Source organism: Lagenorhynchus albirostris, chromosome 13 (assembly GCF_949774975.1).
Source record: "Lagenorhynchus albirostris chromosome 13, mLagAlb1.1, whole genome shotgun sequence".
Classification (NCBI taxonomy): Eukaryota; Metazoa; Chordata; class Mammalia; order Artiodactyla; family Delphinidae; genus Lagenorhynchus; species Lagenorhynchus albirostris.
Window position 1 is genome coordinate 60,219,777 of NC_083107.1, and position 25,393 is coordinate 60,245,169.

The 25,393-nt window shown below is 37.2% G+C and overlaps 1 protein-coding gene and 1 pseudogene across 3 annotated transcripts in view; one reads left to right on the forward strand and one right to left on the reverse strand.

Annotated features, from left to right (window-relative positions):
- STRN (striatin) overlaps positions 1–25,393 on the forward strand; it is a 111,650-nt gene that overhangs the window by 37,689 nt on the left and 48,568 nt on the right. For all 3 annotated transcript variants that reach the window (XM_060168510.1, XM_060168512.1, XM_060168511.1), the window contains exons 2-4: positions 858–961; positions 8,092–8,165; positions 17,630–17,708. In XM_060168510.1, coding sequence (XP_060024493.1) covers positions 858–961; positions 8,092–8,165; positions 17,630–17,708 — 257 coding nt within the window. The remainder of the gene's footprint in view (positions 1–857; positions 962–8,091; positions 8,166–17,629; positions 17,709–25,393) is intronic.
- LOC132531202 (annexin A2-like) lies at positions 15,870–17,198 on the reverse strand (annotated as a pseudogene).

Consider the following 25,393-nt stretch of genomic DNA (forward strand, 5'->3'; position numbering starts at 1 on the left):
GCCTGCCCCCCCAACCCTTTTCCCCTCTGGTAACCATTAATCTCTTCTTTGTATCTATGAATTTTTTTTGGTTTTGTTTGTTCATCCTTATTTTTTTTAAGATTCCACATATGAGTGAACTCATACAGTATTTGTCTTTCTCTGTCTGACTTATTTTGCTTAGCATAATATGCTTGAGGTCCATCTATGTTGTTGAAATCCTGCAAATGACAGGATTTCGTTTTTTATGGCTGAGTAGTATTCCAGGTGTGTGTGTGTGTGTGTGTGTGTGTGTGTGTGTGTGTGTGTGTGTGTGTGTGTGTGTACACCACATCTTCATTATCCATTCATCCATCGATGGACACTGAGGTAGTTTCCATATCTTGGCTATTATAAATAATGCTGCAGTGAACATGGGGGTGCATGTTAGTGTTTTGAACTAGTGTTTTCATGTTCTTCAGATAAATGCCTAAAAGTGGAATAGTGGGTCATATGGTAGTTCTCCATCTTCACTTTTTATAAAGAAGAATCCCCCTAAGTGCCTTAAAAGACAAACACTTGAGCAAACTGTGCTGTATTTTGCATATGTCTGCACTTATATTGGTTGTTTTAAATTATAGACTCTTAGAGGATATGGACTACGTGTTGTAACATCCCTAGTCTGAAGTGACATTTATATAGATGTCCTTTTTTTTAAAAAATAAGTTAAGCATTTCCCCCGCTTGCAGTCAGTGCCCTTCTGTATACGTTGTGACCGATCTGTAAAAAGAAATGTTTTTACATCTAATTGTTTTATCTTCCAAAGTTTCTTTCTTCAGCTGAGTTTGAAAAAGTTTATTTCGTCTAAACTGAGTTTTGTCTTTCTTTTCCTTACTCAGGCTCAGATTGCCTTCCTTCAGGGGGAAAGGAAAGGTCAAGAAAATTTGAAGAAGGATCTTGTGAGGAGAATCAAGATGCTGGAGTATGCTCTTAAACAGGAAAGGTAATTCAGTGACATGGAAGGTAGCGTTCTCTTAAATATTGGAGTGATTTTTCTGTTATTCCTACAACAAATCCACATTGTAATGTGTTCTGCTTTTTAATTCAGGAAGTAGTATTTGTAATAAACATTTAGAAATGGTTGTAATATGTTAATTTGTTAATGAATGTTTAGTAATAATGACCAAAAAACTGATTTATATGATTTTTAAGATTTTAGCAACATTTTTCCCCCACGCTGTCCTTTCTAAAGGAATGTGTGTACTTCCTGAACTGTTGATATCTATTTCTTTATAGAATTGAAATAGTTTTTGAGTTGTAAAGGAAATTTCTATAATACTTACTCCCTTTTCCTTATCATCTAGTATTATTCAGTTTGGTGTATTTTCTGTGGAAGAAACCTACTCTGGCAGACTGTGTTGAGAATCCTTTTATAGACATTTTTGGTATTTTGATCCTTTGCTATCAACTATTCATATCTCTCCAGAAGTGAATCTTACCTTTCTATTCTGCTAGTGTCTAAGATATTCAAGAACTAAACTTGGTTCACAAGTAAAGGACAATAGGTCATGGATGAGAATTTTGGAAGTTTTTATATGAATTAAGTTTGTTTGCTTTAGTGGATGGTCTTTGGAATTTTTTGTCAGCAGTATAAGACAGTTCTTTATTTTAGATTATTGAGTACTTGTTAGGTGATATTGAAATTCTCTATTTTGCTTTGTTTTTGATCACATGCCCTTTTCAGTTTTTCGAAGCATCTTCTACCATTTAGAAGATGCTACTTATGGGTATCAAGAAATAGATAAAACTTTATTAGAAGTTGTGTTTACCTTCACGTGGGATCTTTAAATGATACAAGAGGTTGAAAACAGCTTGACCTCTTAGTGAAAAATTGGTGATTCTTTTCATTCCTTGAGAGGTTGATTGAAAGCTGTATTGGGGAGATGGTGGGGAAAAAAAACTTTTAAGTGTGTAATTTGGGAATATTTGAGATTTTAAACAATCTAAATGATAGGCATAATCAAAGAGAGAGTGTAATAACATTAATAATGGCAACTATTAACTACCATGTACCAGCCCCTGAGGCTTAAAAACTAAGTAATTTACGTAGAGTTGCAGAGTTACAGTAGAGCTGTGATTCAGATCCCTCCAGTCTGTCTGATTCTGAAGCTTGTACTCTTTACCGGTACATTATACTATCTTGTAAGTCAGAAAAATTAAAATATTAAACTAACCAAGGATACGGTGTATATGTATGTGTGTATGTGTGTGCGTGTGTGCACGCATTCTCATTAACATATTCATTAATCTATCCATCCAACTTAAGTACTGTGCTGGAATTGAGAAGAAACAAGTCACAAACCTTGTCCCTTCAGGGCCTAGAGTAGTGGGAAACAGACTTGGAAACCACAGAAGTACAGTGCAGTAAGTTAGGTGCTGTGGGAGAAGTCAGCACAGGGTACAGTGGGGTCACAGAGAAGGGAGTGGTTGTTTGGATCTGGAGGCAGTGAAAGCAGAAAGAAGGGTGTGATTAGCGGGGGTGAGACTTGAACAGCATCATAAAAAATAAGGTGTTTGCCAGATGGGCAAGGTTCAAGCAGTAGAGAAGATACGTTTGACATGGAACAAAGCATTTTGGTGTGTTCAGAAATTTGTGATTACTGTGTATGGAGAGTAAGGTGTTAATTGTGATTTATAAGCAATAATGGTAGCGATGGGCAAGAACCAGATCATGGAGAGCCTAACTAAGGAGTTCAAACTTTTATCTTACACTGCAAGTTTTAAAAAACATTTTCTCCTAAAATAATCTCAAACAAACAGAAGTTGCAGGAGCTATATACCCTTCACCCAGATTCACCAGTTGACAACGTTTTGCTGTATTTACTTGTATCATGTTCTCTCTATATACTCATTGTTTTTTTTCCCTGAATCATTTGCTACTTCTTTGCAGACTTATACCCCTTTGCCCTTAAGTACTTAAGGGACCATCTTCTAAAAGCAAGGACATTCCCTTAAATAATTACAGCTCATTATCAAATTAAGGAAATTTAATGTCAATATAGTTCTATTATGTAATATAGCCCATATTCATATGTTCCGCTGATGATCTTCATAGCATTTTTTTCTACCAAATGTCCTAATAATGATCTTTGTAGTATTTTTTTTCCTGGTCCAGGATCCAATCTAGGAATACATATTGCATTTAGTTGTCTTGCAGTTGAAAGGTTTAAGCATGGAATAGTCTAAAATAGATTTTATAAAGATCACCCTGACCTCAATTTAGGGGATAGACTGAAAAGATCTGTTAATAGAGGCAGGAAGATTGTAATAGTTTAGGATGAGAAATGATAACGTAGTAGCTGCTAGAATAGAGGAGTTAGCCACTATGAAACATTTTAGTTTTTATTTTTATTTTTTGGCCTCACCTTGTGGCTTGCAGGATCTTAGTTCCCCAACCAGGGATCGTGCCCCTGGCAGTGAAAGCCTGGAATCCTAACCACTGGACCTCCAGGGAATTCCCTATGAAACATTTTAAATAGAAAAAAAAAAATGCATAAGATTTGGAGTTGATTTGGTATAGGGGATGAGGAAGAAAGATAATTCAAGAATGAGTCCCAGGTTTCTGGCTTGAATGAGAAGTTTGAAACGTATCAAGTGAATTAAAGATAAAGAATTAGGGTTGAAAAGCCACTATGGCAGGGGGACTCATGACTAGAGATGTGTAGTTGGGAATCATCAGTATTGTGGGTAAAATTATAAGAACTCTGAAACAAACAGAACAGGTATTGTGGGACAAGAAGAGATTACTAGCAGGAGCCACAGGAAATGGAAATGTTTGAGGAAAAGACAGAGGAAGAAGAGCCAACAAAAGAATGGTAGAGAAGGAAGGAGAGAGCAGTATATTGGAAGCAAGCTAAAGCAGGTGGAAGTTTGACAATTGCAGACGCCAAACAAATCGCAAGTAAGTTGTATACTGAAAATAGTCCTGGATTTGCCAGTTAGGCGCTTGTTGGTATCCTTGCCAGAAAGCTTCAGTGAGGTAGCAGGAACATAAACCAGATCACAGGGGACTGAGAGGTGAGAAGGGTAGATACAGAGGAGACAGATAGAGTTGTTTATTTTTTTGAGTTGTTTATTTTTTCAAGTAGTTTGACTTTGGGGAACAGAAAAGATAAAGAGAGATAGTGGCTGGGTCTAGGGAAGATTGTTTTTTGCTTTTTAACTTAAAGGGATTCTCCTGGAAAAGTGTCCCTGATTTTGTATCTTTGGAAGTCCCTGGAATGATTTGAGATTATTCCTGATGTAATGGCACCACTGAAATGTGATAAATTAAGGAATAAAAAAAAATTCTGTGGATTAGAGCTCTTAAACATTTGAGTCCTTTTCACTGTGAAATTATTTTTAATTAATGCAAATGAATTTTTTAAAAATTGGAACATTTCAGTTCTTTTGATTCTGAAGTTATTTTTTCTGACACGTTAAGCCAATTAAAAAAAATTTTTTTTAACTGAGGAAAATTTGAAGCATAGGTGTACAGAGACTAATATCTTTTATATACACCTCCAAGCCTCAACAGTTAACATTTTTGTCAATCTTGCTTCATCTCAATCTATTTTAGAGCAAATTCCAGACATCTTGTCATTTAACTTGTAAAAACCTAAGTAAGGATCATGGTTTTGAATTGCTGTATTACAGATTTTCTAAGTCGTCCCACTTAAAAAGATCCAAAGTTAAGTAAAACTGAATATTTAACATTAAAGAAGGATTACACACCTAGCAGTGGATTTTTTTTATGCTATTGATTTTTCAAAAATTTTCTTTATTTTTTTATATTTTTGGCTGCACTGGGTCTCTGTAAAAACCCAACTGTCCTCCTTGCCTCTAATACATTTTCTCATTCTGATTAATTTTCCACGTCCGTGGAATTCGTTTTCTAAACACAGATGTTATATCCCTGCTTAAAAATATCTAGCTAATTTCAGAGTTCTTCTTAGTAAAAGATTCTACATCCAGGCTCCTTTCCAGTCCTATACAAACACACACACCACTGTGTATTTTTTTCCACTTTTAAGATATTCCTTCTGACCAAAATACCCTCTTCATCAGTCCATTTGTCTGATTGTGGAACTATAGGTTTTGAGGTTTAGCTAAAATCTCATGTGTTTCCTTCTTTTTGGTAGCTATCCTTGACTACTGTCAGGACCTTTGACAGAATTAGATAATCCCTTATCTAAATTCGTATAACATTTGATATAACTCATAGCTCTTATCCACCATGTGCTAGAGTTATATATTTACATTTCTGTCTCTTCTTTATCTCCTTGCCTTTATCCTTAACTGACTACAAGCTGCACATTATTCCCACCAGCCAGTACAGTGCCTAGCATGTCATAAGAATTCAATAACAGTTCGTTGGATTTTATCAAATTATTATATTTTACGTCTTTATTGGAGTATAATTGCTTTACAGTGGTGTGTTAATTTCTGCTTTATAACAAAGTGAATCAGCTATACATATATCCCCATATCTCTTCCCTCTTGTGTCTCCCTCCCAGCCTCCCTATGCCACACCTTTAGGTGGTCACAAAGCACCGAGCTGATCTCCCTGTGCTATGCGGCTGCTTCCCACTGGCTATCTATTTTACATTTGGTAGTGTATATATGTCCATGCCACTCTCTCACTTTGTCCCAGCTTGCCCTTCCCCCTCCCGGTGTCTTCAAGTCCATTCTCTACATCTGCATCTTTATTCCTGTCCTGCCCCTAGGTTCTTCGTAACCTTTTTTTTTTTTTTTTTTTTTTTAGATTCCATATATATGTGTTAGCATATGGTATTTGTTTTTCTCTTTCTCTGTATGACAGACTCTAGGTCCATCCATCTCACTACAAATAACTCAATTTCTAATCAAATTATTTTTAAGTATCAACGTTTAAAGTGTGATTGGAATGCTGTGTTATATTCCAGGCATATTATATATAATAATTGACTTTGAAACAAAGCTATAATGGGACTTCTTTAATTATAATTATGTAATTTTATGCTGTTTTATCCAGTAAAGACCAGTTGGGAGGCCTAGCTATGTATCAAATGTAGAGTTCTTAGGCATGAGATCTGCTATTTAACTTGCAGTCAGTCAGATTTAGACAGAAAAAGCTTAGGGAACAAGGGTATTGCTAACAGTGAGATGAAGCGTTAAAACAATGGGAAGCAATATGAGTGGGAAGGTATTTTAGCATACTGACTTCAAAAGGAATGTTACTAAATTGAGTTCTGTGAGTAAATTATTTTTCAGTGAACTTAACAATTCACTAGGGAGACCCTGATTCATGGGAGTACAGCTTGTAGCAAACACAGCAGTTCTTTACTTATTTTGTCTTTATCTAATTTTTTATGAAATGTTAGTTCATAGTGTGTAATTACTATAGAATGTTTTCTATTCCCTTTTCTGTAAGCTCTGTTGTAGTTTTTCCTAAGACCACTAGAATGCACTATAGTGCAGTATTTTGTGTTTGAAAATGTTTTCCTCATATATCTGTGTGTATATATATGTGTGTGTGTGTATATATATAAATAAGTATGTATATATATGTAAAACAAAAATACATAAGTTAACTCCATAAAACTATCGCTGCTTTTATTCTGTCCTCAGGCCAGTTACTTTCAATTGCTATTTTGCCTTATAGGAGGTATTGTTAGTTTGTCTTATGGTAGATGAAGTGTGTTTATAAAAAAATCTGAAGATTGACAGTTATACTTAAAAACCATAACACATATAAAAAACACACAGAGGTGTACACGCGCGCACACACACACACACACAGAGTATCTTGTACCTTGTTTTTTTACTTAAGCTTAAAGATCAATCCCATATTTGCACACAAAGATTCTTTTTTCTTTTTAATGGATACATACCATTACAAAACATTTCATATATATGCAAAACATATAAAGACTAATATAAAAAATATTCATGTACCTACCACCTACTTTAAGAAATAGAACATCAGCTATCTGTAACTTTCAGAGGTTTTAGGATTCCCCTCTGTACAAAATGTTGATTTTTTGTGTGTTGTAACTGCAAAATAATTATTGCAAAGTAATATGAAGAATTCCAGTATTTTACACATTCAAGCAAATGATTTTCATTTTCTTTATACTTTTCTTGAAATATAAAAACTTTAAAGTAAGTGCTCAGTCTTTTATAAAGAAAAAAATAACTTTCAAATTTTGGCTATTTGGTTACCCTTTTATTCCTTCTTTATTACTTTATTACTTTGGTTTTTCAAATTATTATTGTTGTTATTATCCCAGTCTTATTACATTGAATATTTATTGTAATAGTCTCAATATTTTGGGGAAGCAAACAAGTCAAAATATACAAATACATTAAGTATGGCTATTTTTAGTTAACCTTTAAATTTTTTACCTTACCTAGATTATTTTTTTGGTCTTGGATGGTTAAATCTGGGATGGTTAAATTAGATAAACCAGAGATAATAACATCTAGTTAGCTTTTAAAAGAAGGTATTCCTGTTCACAGTTCTTCCTGAAAAGGTAAAAGATACCTTGGCTACTAAAAAATATATTTATTCCTACTAGAATGTCTTATTCAACATTGATGATTTAGGCTGGTTCCCCCTCCCTCCTCCTTTGGATTGTTCACTCTAATGCATACTTGGCAAAGCATAGTTGCCAGACAATGCAAAGTATTATGAATGACCTTTCTACAAAAAAAAACAACGAAACTCAATTTTGAGAATGATTAGTCTTTCTCAAGTTTATTTCACAATCCAAACTTATTTACTGCTTTTGATAGAATTGTACTCTGGCAGTCATCAAGAAAATTTGAATACTGCAGAAACTAGAATGTTATCTGGTTCATTTGTAACTGTAGAAACAAGATTTATGATTCTCAGTGTTATTCCTTTATTTATTATAACAGGACTTGATGGTATAACAGCAACAAAATAATAATGGCAAGTGCTTTTGTATTAGGACTTTGACACTGTGGAAGTCTTTGAACTGTTGAAAGTTAGTCAGGACTACTGCATACTGATGACTACTCCTGTTACATATCTTAAAGTTCATTTAAATATGTTTTAAGATGGTTTGTATTTTCTCATTTCTTTGGTAGAGCTAAATACCACAAGTTGAAATATGGAACAGAATTGAATCAGGGAGATATGAAGCCTCCAAGCTATGACTCTGGTAAGCTAATTTTAAAGGAAGTTTAAATGATTAAAAAGAAGTTCATATCTAGTATTTTGTAGCAACAGTATTTATAACTGCAAGTTAATTTCTAATTATTTGCATATTAGTTATTTTTTCTGACCTACTTATCTTTGGGCACTAATCACTAAGTGTCATTTGATCATTTTCTACCACCTTCCTTCTGTTTCCCTCTTCCCCATTCTTTTAGCTCCCCACTTTCTGCTTATGTTCTACACTTACTTGAAGGATCAGAATTCATGGGGTAACATGCACCAACATAACTGTGTGTTGCTGGGTCCCTCCAGTATTAATGAGAACTTTGAGATGTGTAATACAAAGTACATCATGCCCTTGAAATCCTGAGAGAAAGGGTAGAAACTATGGAGGTAGGAGATTTCTTCTTTAAGTACAAGAGAATTACTCATCCTTTAAGTCTGATCCCTCAATTTCAGGTGCAAAATTGTTTGGACTTAACCCACAGGATGTTCTGTAACCAGAACATCTTTTAATTGCTGAAACAGTTGTTATCTTTTTGTGCTATTTCTTCTTTTTCCTTCTCTTATATTCCTCGTCACCCCATCAAACAATACAAAAATAGTACTTGTAAAGATATTAAGGAATATAATTGACTTATTAGTAGGTGTTAGGAAAAAGTAAGAAAAATTGTTGAAAAGTTATCACCATGTTTCAGAAGAGTGTGTTTTTGACATGATGTCAGGTTAAATTCCTGGATCAAATGTCTGATATAACTATCACATACTGAAATACCTTCCTTGGTTTCTGTGGGCTTTATGTATGTTAACTTTAATTCTTAATATCGTTATTCAATAAAAATAATATTATTTTCATTTTACCTGCATGAAATTTTAACTCAGAGAAGTGGAGAAACTTGCCCAAGGTCACACAACTCTTAAGTAATAGGAACATGGATCTGAACCCAGGTCCACTGACTCCAAAATTCAAATTCTCCCCATTTTTCCACACTGTTTCTGTGTTTGACAGTGTATGAAAGAAGAAAATTATTCTGAATGTGCTGCCAATTTTATAGTTCAATTCAGTGTAGTAGTGTAATTAACACGTTTCCACCTCTGAATATTGAATCCTTGATGTTTAGAGCAATACCAATTGATCACTGACATTTTTTTCTTTGTTTTTTTTTCATTGTTCTTTTACTTTGGCATCTTTTCTTTTAACTTGAGATGCACTTAGATTAAAAAAATTTTTTTCTTGTTTTTAAATCTAGGCTATTTGTTGAAGACTATCCTAACAGTACATTGTCTGAATCAAAGGAGTGATTTTAATCACTACTTTTACATAAGCATGTTTGTTTCCTAAGTTTAGATATCGATTTAGGAGTATAAAGGCCTAGTTGCAGTATATACAAAATGCTTGTAAGTAAAGAATGTGGCTCAGTAGAAAAAGTTTGGGCTTTGAAATTGGATACACGTAAGTTTGACTCTGTCCTAACACTTTAAATACCTGTGATATTACTTAGTCTCTCTGAGGTTGCTCCATTCCTTATCTGTAAACTGGGGAAAATTCTGGAAATAATTCCTAACTTCTAGGTTTATTTTCTTAGTATGTAATACCTAGTATCATTCCATCTGTCCATCTTTCAAACTGCTGTTCAGCTTTTAAATATGAAATATGTAATGCTTGTGTCAGAGCCAGAATCAAATTCTCTGAATAAAAATATAGTACCCTGTTGGATTTTTACAGGGAAGATAAAAGAAAAAAGTGATTACAGTAAAATTATATGGAGAAGTAATAGGTGTTATGGAGTACAGTAGCAGGAGAACCAAATCTAGTTGTAAGTGATCAAGGAAGCCTTCTTGCAGGAAGTGATATTTGAAGTTGACATTTGAAAGACAAGTAAGAATTAACCAGGGAAAGAGGACTGACTAAATATTTGTTGAATGAGAGGTAGAAGAAAGGCAGAGCATTAGCGGTAAAGTTTCTGAGGGAAGAATTTGCCACATTTGAGAAACAAAATAATTAGTAGAGGGGGAGAGGGAAAGGGTGTTTCTAGATGCAGCTAGAGAGTTAACCAGGAGGGCAGATTAAGAGTTACGAGAAGGCTTTTGAAGGGTCTTAATCAGGGCTCTTGTGATCAGATTTGCTTGCTGTTAGATCATGCTGACAGCAGTGTGGAAGGTGGGTTAGAGAGGAGTAAAACTGAAGATGGGGAGATGGGTTACAGGACTTTGCAGCCACCTGGGTAAATGAGGACGGTTACCTTGACAGGGGTACTAACAGTGTAGTTGAAGAGAAGTGGGTGTGTTCAGGAAATATTTAGGAAGTAAAATCTGCAGGAAATTAGTTCTTGTTTAGATGTAGGGGATTTAAAAAGGGGAGAATCAAGGATGACTCCCACACTTCTAGTTTAAAAAATTAGACCAGACGTACGTTTGGAAGATGGTGGGTTCACTTTTGGATTTACTTGTTAGGCCATCAAGCAGAAATGGCTAGTAGACAGCTGAGCATGTGAGTGTGGAGCTCAAGCCAGAGACATGGGTTTAATATGTAGATTTGAGAGCATATAGCATCTAGTACTAATGACACTCATTGCCACTGAGGTGGAAGAGCTCAGCCAGGGACCTTATGCAGAGTAAGAAGAGGGTCTAAAATGGAGCCCTGAGGAATGGCAACATTTAAAAAACTGTTAGAAGAATAGAAACCTGAAAAGGAAACTGATGAGTATTATTTTAATGGTAGGAGGAAAATCAGGAGCATGGAGATAAAGAGAAGAGAGGGTTTCCAGAAGGAAGGATCCTTCAGCGCTACCGATTAATGCCCAGGGGTCTGAAGAGTATCTCTAGGATTTAGTGACACACAGGTCACTGGGAACTTTATTGTGAGCAGTCTTAGGAGAGAGTTGAGGGCAGAAACGAAGACTGTGCGTAGAAAGTGAAGACTAAGTGTAGTAAGCTTTAAGGAAGCCTAGATTGTGGAGTTGAAAGTGAGGGATTAGGGGGAAATAGCTGAAAGGACCCATGGGGTCAAGGAGGAGAGAGAGAGAATGTGTGTTTGTGTATGTGTGTGTGTGTGACATGTTTCTTAGAGGAGGAGCAAATAAAAAGGAGAGAGCAGAGATACAATATGAAGGTATCTGAAGAAGTGATGGGGATTGGATTCTGAGCATAGCTGGAGAATGGCAGGAGGAGCACGTCTTTTACTGTTACCAAGAGAGAATATAGGAAGTTAGGTGATAGGTGTGTAGATTTGGGTTTCGGTCTGGTGGTGGGTATTTAATATGATAGCTTTATGTATGAGTCTGGATTATCTGCTAAGAATACATCAGAGGTTTAAGAAAAGTGGAGAAGGTTTAAAATAATAATGAACAAGAGAACAAATTTACTAAGAAATAGTAAGATTGAGAAAAGCTGAGCGTCCGATTGAGGTGTGTAAACGTAAGTTTATGTAGAAGTGCTGCTGGTCTGCACAATTGGCAGCCTAGGTAAAAGATAATAGAATGAAAATAGTTAACTGTTGAATTCATGGAGAGACAAGAGGACATGAAGACATTGTCAAAAGAATGGTTGAATTGATAGACACTGAACTAAAACTAGAGAGGAAAGAAAGTGAAGGCAAAGGGAGGCTAATGGATCAAAGTAAGGGGATAGGCAACAGTCTAGAGTAGGTCAGCAAACTCTTTTGTAAAGGGCCAGATAGTAATATTTGGGCTTTGTAGGCCATGTGTTCTCTGTTGAAACTACTCAACTCTGCCATCATGACATGAAAGCAGCCACAACACATAAATGAATAAGTGTGGCAGGCTGGATTTGACCTGCAGGCCAAAATTTGATCACCCCTGATCTAAGATCCCACCGAAATCAAAGTGCCTGGTGAATTAGGGGTATTGAGCCTGAATACTCAATTTGAGTGAGAGTGAGTTTGCATCAGTGACAGTTCTTCATAATGACAGTATCTAAGGCATGACAGTTAGAGAGGGTGGTGGTTGTGCAGAAGCTGAAGTGGATCACCCACATGAATATTAACTTCACTCAAGATGATGTAAAAGTTTGGTTACAGAGGAAGGATGCCTGGTTTAGAACGTTATCAAGGGATTTGTAGGTGACAGTGACGAGGACAGTGACTAGGAGAGGGTAGAAGGTGGTGTATCCAAATTAAAGAAGCAGGCATTTTTCCTTCATTCTTTTATCCATTTACTATATTTTCCTGAAACTGATAATCCAGATGTTTTCTGAAACGTTTTTCAAAAAAAATTCGTTTCCCCTCTGACATTTTTTCTGTTTTGTTCCACTTCCAAACCTTTACATTTCTACTTCAGGAGAATATTACCCTAAGTTACGTTAAAATCTATTTATCTTTCATATTTCAGTTTCTCCTACTTAATATTAGAAGCCAGATACTTATTAAAAATAGAATATCCAGAGTAACAAATTCTGCCTTTTAACTGAGATGTTTAGACCATTCACATTTAATGTGATTATTGATACAGTGAGCTTTAAAGCTGTCACCTTTGCTGTTTGGTTTCTGTTTGTTAAATACGTTCTTTGCTCCCTTTTCCTCATTTTTTGATTTCTTTTGGATTAATCTAGTATATATTTTCAAAAATTTATTTATTTTATTTATTTATTTTTGGCTGCGTTGGGTCTTCGTTGCTACGTGCGGGCTTTCTCTAGTTGCAGTGAGCAGGGCTACTCTTCGTTGCATTGTGTGGGCTTCTCATTGCAGTGGCTTCTCTTGTTGCAGAGCACGGACTCTAGGCGCACTAGCTTCAGTAGTTGTTGTGCACGGGCTTAGTTGCTCTGTGGCCTGTGGGATCTTCCCGGACCAGGGCTCAAACCTGTGTCCCCTGCATTGGCAGGCGGATTCTTAACCACTGTGCCACCAGGGAAGCCCCTAATGTAGTATTTTTTATGATTTCTTTTTATCTCTTTTGCTGACTTATTAGCTACAACTCTTATTTTATTGGTTGCTTTAGGATTTATAGTATATGTTTTTAAGTTATTAGAGTTCTGTCTTTAAGTGCTAATATACCACTTCATGTGTAGTATGAGTATCTCCTAACAGTGTACTTTCATCTCTCCTTTCTGTCTTTGTGCAATTGTTTTCATATATTTTACTTCTCTGTATATATATAAACCATACACTACATTATTAATTTTGTTTCAACAGTTCTCTCTCAAAGAGATTTAAATAACATAAAAAGCCTATATTTCCAGTGCTCATCATTCCTTTGTGTGCATCCATATTTTCTGGTATCATTTTCCTTCTGTCTTAAGGTCTTTCTTTAACATATTTTGTAATACGGGTTGCTGATAATGAATTCTTTGAGCTTTTGTGTGTCTGAAAAAGTCTTTATTTTGCTGCTTGCATTGTTTCTGATGAGGTATCTTCTGTCATTCTTATCTTTATTCCTCTGTATGAGTGACCTTTTTTCCTGGCTGCTTTTAAGGTATCTCTCTCTCATTGGTTTTAAGCAATCTTATTATGATGTGCTTTGGTGTAGTTCCACACCCCGCCCCGCTCCCCCCCACACCGCAGTGTTTCTTATGCTTGGGATTTGTTGGGTTTCTTGGATCTATGGGTTTATAGTTTTCATGAAATTTGGAACTTTTCAGCCCCTGTTTCTTCAGATATTATTTTTGTTCTCCCTCCCTATGCTGTGATCGGGAAACTCTATCAAGGCAGTAAGCTGGAACAATCATAGGCTCACCTGTTTGGTTCCCTTTTCTCAGGGATTGCTGCCCTCTGTTGCCTGATGTCCAATGTCTTAACCATTTTGATGTATAGTTGCTTCAAGCAGGAGGGTAAATTGGGTCCCTGTTACTCCAACCTGACTGGAACTGTCAGTCAGATACTTTTAACATTACCAAGAAATTCAGTTCTTACCCACTTTAAAATCCTCACTTTTGTATAATGTCACTTTTTGAACTTGATAAGGTAAGAATGAATCTGATAGTTGAGGAATACTTACTAACCATTGAGAGAACTAAGTGTTTAGCCTGGATAAGGAAGTGTGGGGAAATACAAGTTCACATATGACCCAGAGAGTCAGATTTTTTTTTTTTTAAATAGAGAAAGGAAAATTTACTTCAGAGAAATTTATCCAGAATCAGGATTTCTGTCTTTATAATTACTTTGCAGGCATTGAAACTTGTTGCTCTTACAGAAGGCTATACCACTGATTATTTCTCTAAATCAGTGGAAAATAGATTTTGGCAATGTTGAGTAAAGAGCCTGTTTTATGTTTGTGTGGTTAAATCTATGATTGCAGATGTAATCTTAGATCATTAATTCATACACTAATCTAATAAAAGAATTAAGGTAAGCAGTTTTCCTCAGATCCATTACCAAGGAGATAAGGACTCCTCAAGCTCTATAGGTCTTTGAATCTCTTCATTCTTAGTAAGTGTTGTGACTGGTTATGTTTCCATGAGGTTTCGTTTGCTTCCTTGCAATCATCTGGAGCCTAGTCATGATCCAGTGTGGAATAATATAATAAGCAGCAGTCATAGCCTTGCTGTTTTTGTCATATAGCTGGGTTAACTGAGTCAAGACTGAGTGCTTGCTTTCTTTTTCTTTTTCTCTCATTGAAGTATAATTGACTTGCAATATTATATTAGTTTCAGGTGTACAACATAGTGGTTTGATATTTTAATATATTACAAAATGATCACCAAGGGAGTCGGATTTTATCTCAGTATAAGAATACACTTTTTTAAAAGAGGGTGAGGATGCATTCTTATTTGATTTGGCTTAATTTATTTTTCATTAAGGCATAATTTACATACAGTGAAATTCACCTTTTTGGTGTTTTCATAAACACATACAGTCTTGTTACTAATACCCTTTGTAGTTAACCCCTCCTTCCCTACTCTAATCCCCTGGCAACCACTAATATGTTTTCTGTTCCTACAGTTTTGCCTTTCTGAGAAAATCATACCAATTCCAGAATCGTACAGAATGTAGTCTTTTGAATCTAGGGTCTCCCGTTTAGCATTATGCATTTGAGATTCTTATATGTTGCTGTGTGTCAGTAGTTCATTCTTTGTTCTTGTTGAGTAGTATTCCATTGAATGGATGTACCACTCCTTGGTAACATCACTAGCTACCAAAGTAGGCAAAGGCAGTTGAGTATATCTGAGGATGGTGTAGAAAGGATTTAGGCTTATTTATTTATTTATTTATTATTTTTTATTTTTGGCTGCATTGGGTCTTTGTTGCTGTGCGCAGGCTTTCTCTAGTTGTGGCAAGCAGGGGCTGCTCGTTTCGGTGCGTGGGTTTCTCATTGTCGTGGCTTCTCTTGTTGCGGAGCACGGGTTCTAGGCACGCAGGCTTCAGTAGTTGTGGCTCGCGGGCTCAGTAGCTGTGGCTTGCGGGCTCTAGGGCACAGACTCAGTAGTTGTGGCACACGGGCTTAGTTGCTCCGCGGCATGTGAGGTCTTCCCAGACCAGGGCTTGAACCTATGTCCCCTGCATTGGCAGGCGGATTCTTAACCACTGCGCCACCAGGGAAGTCCCTTATCATCTTTTTGAAAGATTCGGCTTCTACCAAATGATGAATTGAAGCTTTACAGGGCCTAGGAAGTTTTCATCTAAAGAACGTCTTAAAAAAAGAATGCTTGAGGTTTTCATTTAATAACTAGTGAAGGAAATAGCTTTGGCTTGGGATTATTTCTTTTTTTTTTTTTTACTTGTTCCTAAAGTAGAAATTCCGTTTATTCATGTTTATGACACATTACTCAGAAGGCAAAGTGTTTCACATCATAGATTTCACTTCCAGCTCCTTGGAATGTTCATTTCTTTGACTGTAAAGAGAGACTAGACCGGAAAGCCACGTAATGCTTAGGCAACTAAACTAAGGATGGAGCAGGTGGGGTGGGCAGTGCTAACGTCATCCTCCCAGGGATGGGCACAAGGGGGCTGTTAGCCACAAGCTGACTGTGTAGAACTGTTAGCTAGGAGTGCGGAGCAGCCGTCCTGGACCCTCGGGCCATTGTGGGCTTCAGTCATCCCCACCACACAGGTACAGCAGCGCTTTCTGGTAGTCGCCCTTGATGTCTTGCTGAATGTAGTAGTACAGGGACTTGCCATACTTTTTCTTGAATTCAGATCTAATTTTCAACATGTCCACTTCACTGTGGTAGATCATGATTCTAATCAGGACCTTATCACGAGTGCCCTTGCCCTTCATGGAGTCGTACAGTCTGTCAGCAAAATACAGGGGCTTGTTCTGAATGCACTGGACTAGGTTCAGGAAGGCATTTTCCAGGTCTCCTTTGACCTCCTTGTTGATGCTCTCCAGCATGTCATAAGGGCTGTAGCTCTTATACCTTTCAAATACTTTCTGGAGGTGGCACACACTCTGCTCGGTCATGATGCTGATCCACTTGGGAACATCAGTTCCTCTCCTCTTCTGCCAGCATCATAGAGATCCCGGGCATCTTGGTCAGTCAGTTCATAATCAATGACAGAGCCATCCTCTGCTCTTCGACCCTTCGATAGGGCAACCATCAGCTTGCGGAAGTCACCAGATGTGTCGGAAATGATATCCTTCTCCAGATTGGTCTTGTACATTTCCTTGTCGACTCCGTTGATTTCCTGCAGCTCCTGGTTGGTCCTTGAGCAGAGGAACTCATTGAGGGAGTCCTCATCATTCTCTGCCCCTTCATGGAGGCTTTCAGCTTGGAAGCGTCATACTGAGCAAGTGTTTTCAGTAGGCCCAAAATCACTGTTTCCAGGTGGCCAGACAAGGCTGACTTCAGTGCTGTTGCAAGTTCCCGTTTGGTCCTTCTCTGGTAGGCGAAGGCAATATCCTGTCTCTGTTCATTGCTGCGGTAGGTCAAAATGTTGATGATGGTGACCTCATCCACACCCTTAGTCTTGATGGCCATTTCAGTGTTCAGAGCATCCCGCTCAGCATCAAAGTTGGTGTACGCTTTGACTGACCCGTATGCACTTGGAGGTGTGGAGTGATCACCCTCCAAGCTGAGCTTGTAGAGAATTTCATGAACGGTAGACATTTTGAAAGAAGTTGGGCCGGCTATGGTGCGCTGTGAGCGTTGCCAGGTGCAGAGCAAGGATTATTTCTTATCTATCTACTCTTTAGCAGATCGGCTTTTTTTTTTTTTTTTTTGAACCATCGTTCCTGGGCATTTTGTTCTAATTCTGATGTGGTGCTTCGTAATACTTTTGACTCTTGACTCAGGACTCTTGATTTGTCCTAAAGGAAGATTCTCAGTTTACCTAAAAATTGGGGAAAAGTCTTTATTTTAGTTCTGAAATTCTCAGGGAAATCTAGTAGCAATAATGAATTTATATTAGAGTTTTGTTATGGAAATTAAACTTAAAAACAGAATTCCCATTGTCCTAAAACATACCTTACAGTGTAGTGTTCTTAATCTTATAAATTTTTTTTGGACATTTTTAATGAATTGAGATACCCTCTAATGTATAAAACGTCAGTTTTTTTATGATTTAATGTTTTCCAGATGAAGGTAATGAAACAGAGGTGCAGCCACAACAAAACAGCCAGTTAATGTGGAAACAAGGTCGACAACTACTCAGACAGTAAGTATCTCATGAAAGTATCTGCTGTGAAAAAGCTTTTTTGAATTACTGTTCCTTTTTCATATTAAATACTTTTTCCCCTATGGAGGAATTTATTTTTTCATTAAATATTAGTAAGAATTATTAAGAATAAGTTCTCTCTCCATAATTTTAGCTTTATCAGGAAGTGTACAGTTTAAAGCTTCTAATTTATATATGCTTAAATTTAGTTTAAAGAATTCTATACCCTTAAAGTTACTCTTTTCCTTGTACCTTTTACACATGAATATACATATGTTTTAATATAAGTCTAATCATGTAATTTTTGTGTTATGTTTTTAAACTTTATTTTAAATAGGTGGAAGAACTTCTTGCATTTCCCAAGTTTGTAAATTTTATGCTGACATATAGTTTCTCCTATAAAATGTGAACTTGAGAGTATAAAGAGGGATCAAAGCTAGGTTGAGGTTCAGATGTCAGGCAGTGGGCTAGACTCACTCACCAGCTCAGTGCCTGACCCTTGCATATCACATTTGAAATTGGTATTTTGATTTGTGCCTCACTAAAATGAAATTTGCTACCTGGTTTAAACTTCTGCAGTTGCTTGTGAGTAGTCTAAACCTGTGGTTTCCAGAGCAGATTGTATGCCAGCCATTTCTTTTGATGATGGGAAGAGAATATTAAAGTGTCTCCTTACATCTATTTTTAATCTCCTCAAAGTGAGAAGGAAATGAGACTTCATTACTATTTATTTATGTTTTAAATTTTATTTTATTTATTTTTTATACAGCAGGTTCTTATTATCTGTTTTATACATATTAGTGTATATATGTCAATCCCAATCTCCCAATTCATTCCTCCTCTGCCACTTTCCCCCCTTGGTGTCCGTACATTTGTTCTCTACATCTGTGTCTCTATTTATGCCTTGCAAACTGGTTCATCTGTACCATTTTTTGAGAATCCACATATATGTGTTAATATATGATATCTGTTTTTCTCTTTCTGACTTACTTCACTCTGTATGACAGTCTCTAGGTCCATCAACATCTCTACAAATGACTCAATTTCATTCCTTTTTATGGCTGAGTAATATTCCACTGTATATATGTACCAGATCTTCTTTAACTATTCGTCTGTCAGTGGGCATTTAGGTTGCTTCCACGACCTGGCTATTGTAAATAGTGCTGCAGTGAACACTGGGGTGCATGTGTCTTTTTGAATTATGGTTTTCTCTGGGTGTCTGCCCAGTAGTGGGATTGCTGATTCTATTTTTAGTTTTTTAAGGAATCTCCATACTCTTCTCCATAGTGGCTGTATCAGTTTACATTCCCACCAACAGTGCAAGAGGGTTCCCTTTTTCCTACACCCTCAGCAGCATTTGCTGTTTATAGATTTTCGGATGATGCCCATTCTGACCAGTGTGAGGTGATACCTCACTGTAGTTGTGATTTGCATTTCTCTAATGATTAGTGGTGTTGAGCAGCTTTTCATGTGCCTCTTGGCCATCTGTATGTCTTCTTTGGAGAAAAGTCTGTTTAGGTCTTCTGCCCATTTTTGGAATGGGTTGTTTGTTTAATATTGAGCTGCATGGGCTGTTTATATATTTTGGAGATTAATCCTTTGTTGATTTGTTAGCAAATATTTTCTCCCATTATGAGGGTTGTCTTTTCGTCTTGTTTATAGTTTCCTTCGCTGTGCAAAAGCTTTCAAGTTTCATTAGGTCCCATTTGCTTGTTTTTGTTTTTATTTCCATTACTCTAGGAGGTGGGTCAAAGAAGATCTTGCTGTGATTTATATCAAAGAACATTCTTCCTGTGTTTTCCTGTAGGGGTTTTATAGTGCTGTGTCTTAAATTTAGGTCTTTAATCCATTTTGAGTTGATGTTTGTGTATGGTGTTAGGGAGTGTTCTAATTTCATTCTTTTACATGTAGCTGTCCAGTTTAACCAGTACCACTTATTGAAGAGACTGTCTTTTCTCCATTGTATATCTTTGCCTCTTTTGTCATACATTAGTTGACCATAGGTGTGTGGGTTTATCTCTAGGCTTTCTATCCTGTTCCATTGATCTATATTTCTGTTTTTGTGCCAGTACCATACTGTCTTGATTACTGTAGCTTTGTAGTGTAGTCTGAAGTCAGGGAGTCTGATTCCTCCAGCTCCATTTCTTTCCCTCAAGATTGCTTTGGCTATTTGAGGTCTTTTGTGTCTCCATACAAATGTTAGATTTTTTGTTCTAGTTCTGTAAAAAATGCCATTGGTAGTTTGATAGGGATTGCATTGACTCTGTAGATTGCTTTGGGTAGTATAGTCATTTTCACAATATTGATTCTTCCAATCCAAGAACATGGTATATCTCTCCATCTGTTTGTGTCATCTTTGATTTCTTTCATCAGTGTCTTATAGTTTTCTGCATACAGGTCTTTTGTCTCCTTAGGTAGGTTTATTCCTAGTTATTTTATTCTTTTTGTTGCAGTGGTGAATGAGATTGTTTCCTTAATTTCTCTTTCTGATATTTTGTTGTTAGTGTATAGGAATGCAAGAGATTTCTGTGCATTAATTTTGTATCCTGCAGCTTTACCAAATTTATTGATTAGCTCTAGTAGTTTTCTGGTGGCATCTTTAGGATTCTGTATGTATAGTATCATGTCATCTGCAAACAGTGACAATTTTACTTCTCCTTTTCCAATTTGGATTCCTTTTATTCTCTGATTGCCATGGTTAGGACTATGTTGAATAATAGTGGCGAGAGTGGACATCCTTGTCTTGTTCCTGATCTTAGAGGAAATGCTTTCAGTTTTTCACCATTGCGAATGTTTGCTGTGGGTTTGTCATATATGGCCTTTATTATATTGAGGTAGGTTCCCTCTATGCCCACTTTCTGGAGAGTTTTTATCATAAATGGGTGTTGAATTTTGTCAAGAGCTTTTTCTGCATCTATTGGGATGATCATATGGTTTTTATTCTTCAATTTGTTAATATGGTGTATCGCATTGATTGATGTGTGTATATTGAAGAATCCTTGCATCCCTGGGATAAATCCCGCTTGATCATGGTGTATGATCCTTTTAATGTGTTGTTGGATTCTGTTTGCTAGTATTTTGTTGAGGATTTTTGCATCTATACTCATCAGTGATATTGGTCTGTAATTTTCTTTTTTTGTAGTATCTTTGTCTGGTTTTGGTATCAGGGTGATGGTGGCCTCATAGAATGAGTTTGGGAGTGTTCCTTCCTCTGCAATTTTTTGGAAAAGATTGAGAAGGATGGGAGTTAGCTCTTCTCTAAATGTTTGATAGAATTCACCTGTGAAGCCATCTGGTCCTGGACTTTAGTTTGTTGGAAGATTTTTAATCATAGTTTCAATTTTATTACTTGTGATTGGTCTGTTCATATTTTCTGTTTCTTCCTGTTCAGTCTTGGAAGGTTATACCTTTCTAAGAATTTATCCATTTCTTCCAGGTTGTCCATTTTATTGGCATAGAGTTGCTTGTAGTAGTCTCTTAGGATGGTTTGTATTTCTGTGGTGTCTGTTGTAACTTCTCCTTTTTCATTTCTAATTTTATTGATTTGAGTCCTCTCCCTCTTTTTCTTGATGAGTCTGGCTAATGATTTATCAATTTTATCTTCTCACAGAACCAGCTTTTAATTTTATTGATCTTTGTTATTGTTTTCTTTGTTTCTATTTCATTTATCTCTGCTCTGATCTTTATGATTTCTTTCCTTCTGCTAACTTCAGGTTTTGTTTGTTCTTCTTTCTCTAGTTCCTTTAGGTGTAAGGTTAGATTGTTTATTTGAGAGTTTTCTTGTTTCTTGAGGTGAGATTGAATTGCTCTAAACTTCCCTCTTAGAACTGCTTTTGCTGCATCCCATAGGTTTTTGGATCATTGTGTTTTCGTTGTCATTAGTCTCTAGGTATTTTTTGATTTCCTCTTTGATTTCTTCAGTGAACTCTTGGTTATTTAGTAACGTATTGTTTGGCCTCCCTGTGTTTGTATTTTTGCGTTTTTCCCCTGTAACTTATTTCTAATCTCAAGCATTGTGGTCGGAAAAGATGCTTGATATGATTTCAGTTTTCTTAAATTTACCGAGGCTTGATTTGTGACCCAAGATGTGATCTGTCCTGGAGAATGTTCCGTGTGCACTTGAGAAGAAAGTGTAATCTGCTGTTTTGGGATGGAATGTCCTATAAATATCAATTAAATCTATCTGATCTATTGTGTCATTTAAAGCTTGTGTTTCCTTATTAATTTTCTGTCTGGTTGATCTGTCCATTAGTGTAAGTGAGGTGTTAAAGTCCCCCACTATTATTGTGTTACTGTCGATTTCCTCTTTTATAGCTGTTAGCAGTTGCCTTTTGTATTGAGGTGCTCCTATGTTGGGTGCATATATATTTATAATTGTTATATCTTCTTCTTGGATTGATCCCTTGATCATTATGTAGTGTCTTTCCTTGTCTCTTGTAACATTCTTTATTTTAAAGTCTATTTTATCTGATATGAGTATTGCTACTCCAGCTTTCTTTTGATTTCCATTTGCATGGAATATCATTTGCATCCCTTCACTTTCAGTCTATGTGTCCCTAGGTCTGAAGTGGGTTTCTTGTAGACAGCTTATAGATGGGTTTTGTTTTTGTATCCATTCAGCTAGCCTGTGTCTTTTGGTTGGAGCATTTAATCCATTCATATTTAAGGTAATTATCAATATGTATGTTCCTGTTACCCTTTTCTTAATTGTTTTGGGTTTGTTTTTGTAGGTCCTTTTCTTCTCTTGTGTTTCCCACTTAGAGAAGTTCCTTTAGCATTTGTTGTAGAGGTGGTTTGGTGGGGCTGAATTCTCTTAGCTTTTGCTTGTCTGTAAAGGTTTTGATTTCTCTGTTGAATCTGAATGAGATCCTTGCTGGGTAGAGTATTCTTGGTTGTAGATTCTTCCCTTTCATCACTTTAGGTATATCATGCCACTCCCTTCTGGCTTGTAGAGTTTCTGCTGAGAAGTCAGCTGTTAACCTTATGGGAGTTCCCTTGTATGTTATTTGTCATTTTTCTCTTGTTGCTTTTAACAATTTTTCTTTGTCTTTAATTTTTGTCAGTTTGATTCCTATGTGTCTCGGCATGTTTCACCTTGGATTTTTCCTGCCTGGGGCTCTCTGCACTTCCTGGACTTGGGTGGCTACTTCCTTTCCCATATTAGGGAAGTTTTTGACTATAATCTTTTCAGATATTTTGAGTCCTTTGTCTCTCTGTTCTCCTTTGGGGGCCCCTATAATGCGAATGTAGGTGCATTTAATGTTGTCCCAGAGGTCTCTTAGGCTGTCTTCATTTCTTTTCATTCTTTTTCTTTATTCTGCGGCAGTGAATTCTACCATTCTGTCTTCCAGGTCACTTGTCCGTTCTTCTGCCTCAGTTATTCTGCTATTGATTCCTTCTAGTATGTTTTCCATTTCAGTTATTGTAGTGTTCATCTCTGTTTGTTTGTCCTTTAATTCTTGTAGGTCTTTGTTAAACATTTCTTACATCTTCTTGATCTTTGCCTCCATTCTTTTTCTGAGTTCCTGGATCATCTTCACTATCATTATTCTGAATTCTTTTTCTGGAAGTTTGCCTATCTCCACTTCATTTCATTGTTTTTCTGGGTTTGTATCTTGTTCCTTCATTGGGAACATAGCCCTCTGCCTTTTCTTTTCTTTCTTTTTTTTTTTTGCGGTATGCGGGCATCTCACTGTTGTGGCCTCTCCCGCTGCAGAGCACAGGCTCCGGACATGCAGGCTCAGCGGCCATGGCTCACGGGCCCAGCCGCTGTGCGGCATGTGGGATCATCTTCCCGGACCAGGGCATGAACCCATGTCCCCTGCATCGGCAGGTGGACTCTCAACCACTGCGCCACCAGGGAAGCCCCTGCCTTTTCATTTTGTCTGTCTTTCTGTGAATGTGGTTTTCATTCCACAGGCTGCAGGGTTGTGATTCTTGCTTCTGCTGTGTGCCCTCTGGTGGATGAGGCTATCGAAGAGGCTTGCACAAGCTTCCTGATGGGAGGGACTGGTGGTGTGTAGAGCTGGGTTTGCTCTGGTGGGAACAACTCAGTAAAACTTTAACCTCCTTGTTTGCTGATGGGTGGGGTTGCATTCCCTCCCTGTTGGTTATTTGGCCTGAGGTCACCCAGCACTGGAGCCTGCCCGGCTCTTTGGTTGGGCTAAGGGTGGACTCTGGAGGGCTCATGCCGAGGAGTACTTCCCAGATCTTTAGCTGCCAGTGTCCTTGTCCCTGCGGTGAGCCACAGCCACCCCCTGCCTCTGCAGGAGACCCTCCAACACTAGTAGGCAGGTCTGGTTCAGTCTCCTATGGGGTCACTGCTCCTTCCCCCTGGGTACTGACATGCACACTACTTTGTGTGTGCCCTCCAAGAGTGGAGTCTCTGTTTCCCCCAGTCCTGTCGAAGTCCTGCAATCAAATCCCGCTAGCCTTCAAAGTCTGATTCTCTAGGAATTCCTCCTCCTTTTGCTCGACCCCCAGGTTGGGAAGCCTGACGTGGGGCTCAGAACGTTCACTCCAGTGGGTGGACTTCTGTGGTGTAATTGTTCACCAGTTTGTGAGTCATCCACCCAGCGGTTGTGGGTTTTGATTTTATTGTGATTGCGCCCCTCCTACCGGTTGTGGGATTTGATTTTATTGTGATTGCGCCCCTCCTACCGTCTCACTGCGGCTTCTCCTTTGTCTTTGGATGTGGGGTGTCTTTTTTGGTGAGTTCCAGTGTCTTCCTCTTGATGACTGTTCAGCAGTTAGTTGGGATTCCGGTGCTCTTTGCAAGAGGGAGTGAGCTCACGTCCTTCTATTCCACCATCTTGAACCAGTCGCTCCTCTGGTCTCAGTTTTTCAAAGTTACTAGATTTTTTTCCAACTTTACTCTGCTTTCCTCATAGTAAGTACAGCGGTGAACCATCTAATAAAATTTTATAAACTTGAACCACAGTCACCCCAAAGGCCCTCATGAGCTCCAGTCTCCAGTGAGTTCCGTCTCCAGCTGAATTCAGTCTCCAGAGACTTCATTACTATTTAATAAATGGGTTTTCACTTTGGTCTTAAATGTGATTTATGCATTTTCCTTTTATAAATAAATAAGTTCTTAAAGTGCTGAATTTGTTTTTTTTTAATGACAAGTGGTTATCATAGTGAGCAATCCAAGAAATATCTTTTAAAAGACTCGTAATCTGCCTCTCAAAGGTTACACTTTATTAATGAATAAGGAAGTAACTATTTAGTAAAGCCAACTTATCTATGGAATGAGCAGTTTTGGAAACGGTTATATGTAATGTGATTTTGTTGCCAAAGTGAGTTATGTATCAAGTATTATTTGTTAAAAATAGAAAAGCATAATACCTTTGTGTTTGTTTGCAAGAACCAACTGATTAAAATCGGGAACTTTTGAAATTTACTATCCAAATTTTAATCAAAAATTTTCTATAGGTACTGGATAGGATTGAAAAATGAGTACCTTGACTTAATAAGATACATTTATTCCATTTTGGTTACATGTCTTTGTGAGGTATCTCTTTGACCTATAATAACTCTTAATACCAGATCTTAAAGTGATCTTAGATCAGACTGGTTATCTTTTTGATCTTTGTTTTCTCTTTCGTCTCATAGACTTGATACTTACCTCTAAGTTAATGCTTGTAAGTTATTGGTAGACATTTGTCTATCATGTTTATTAATGA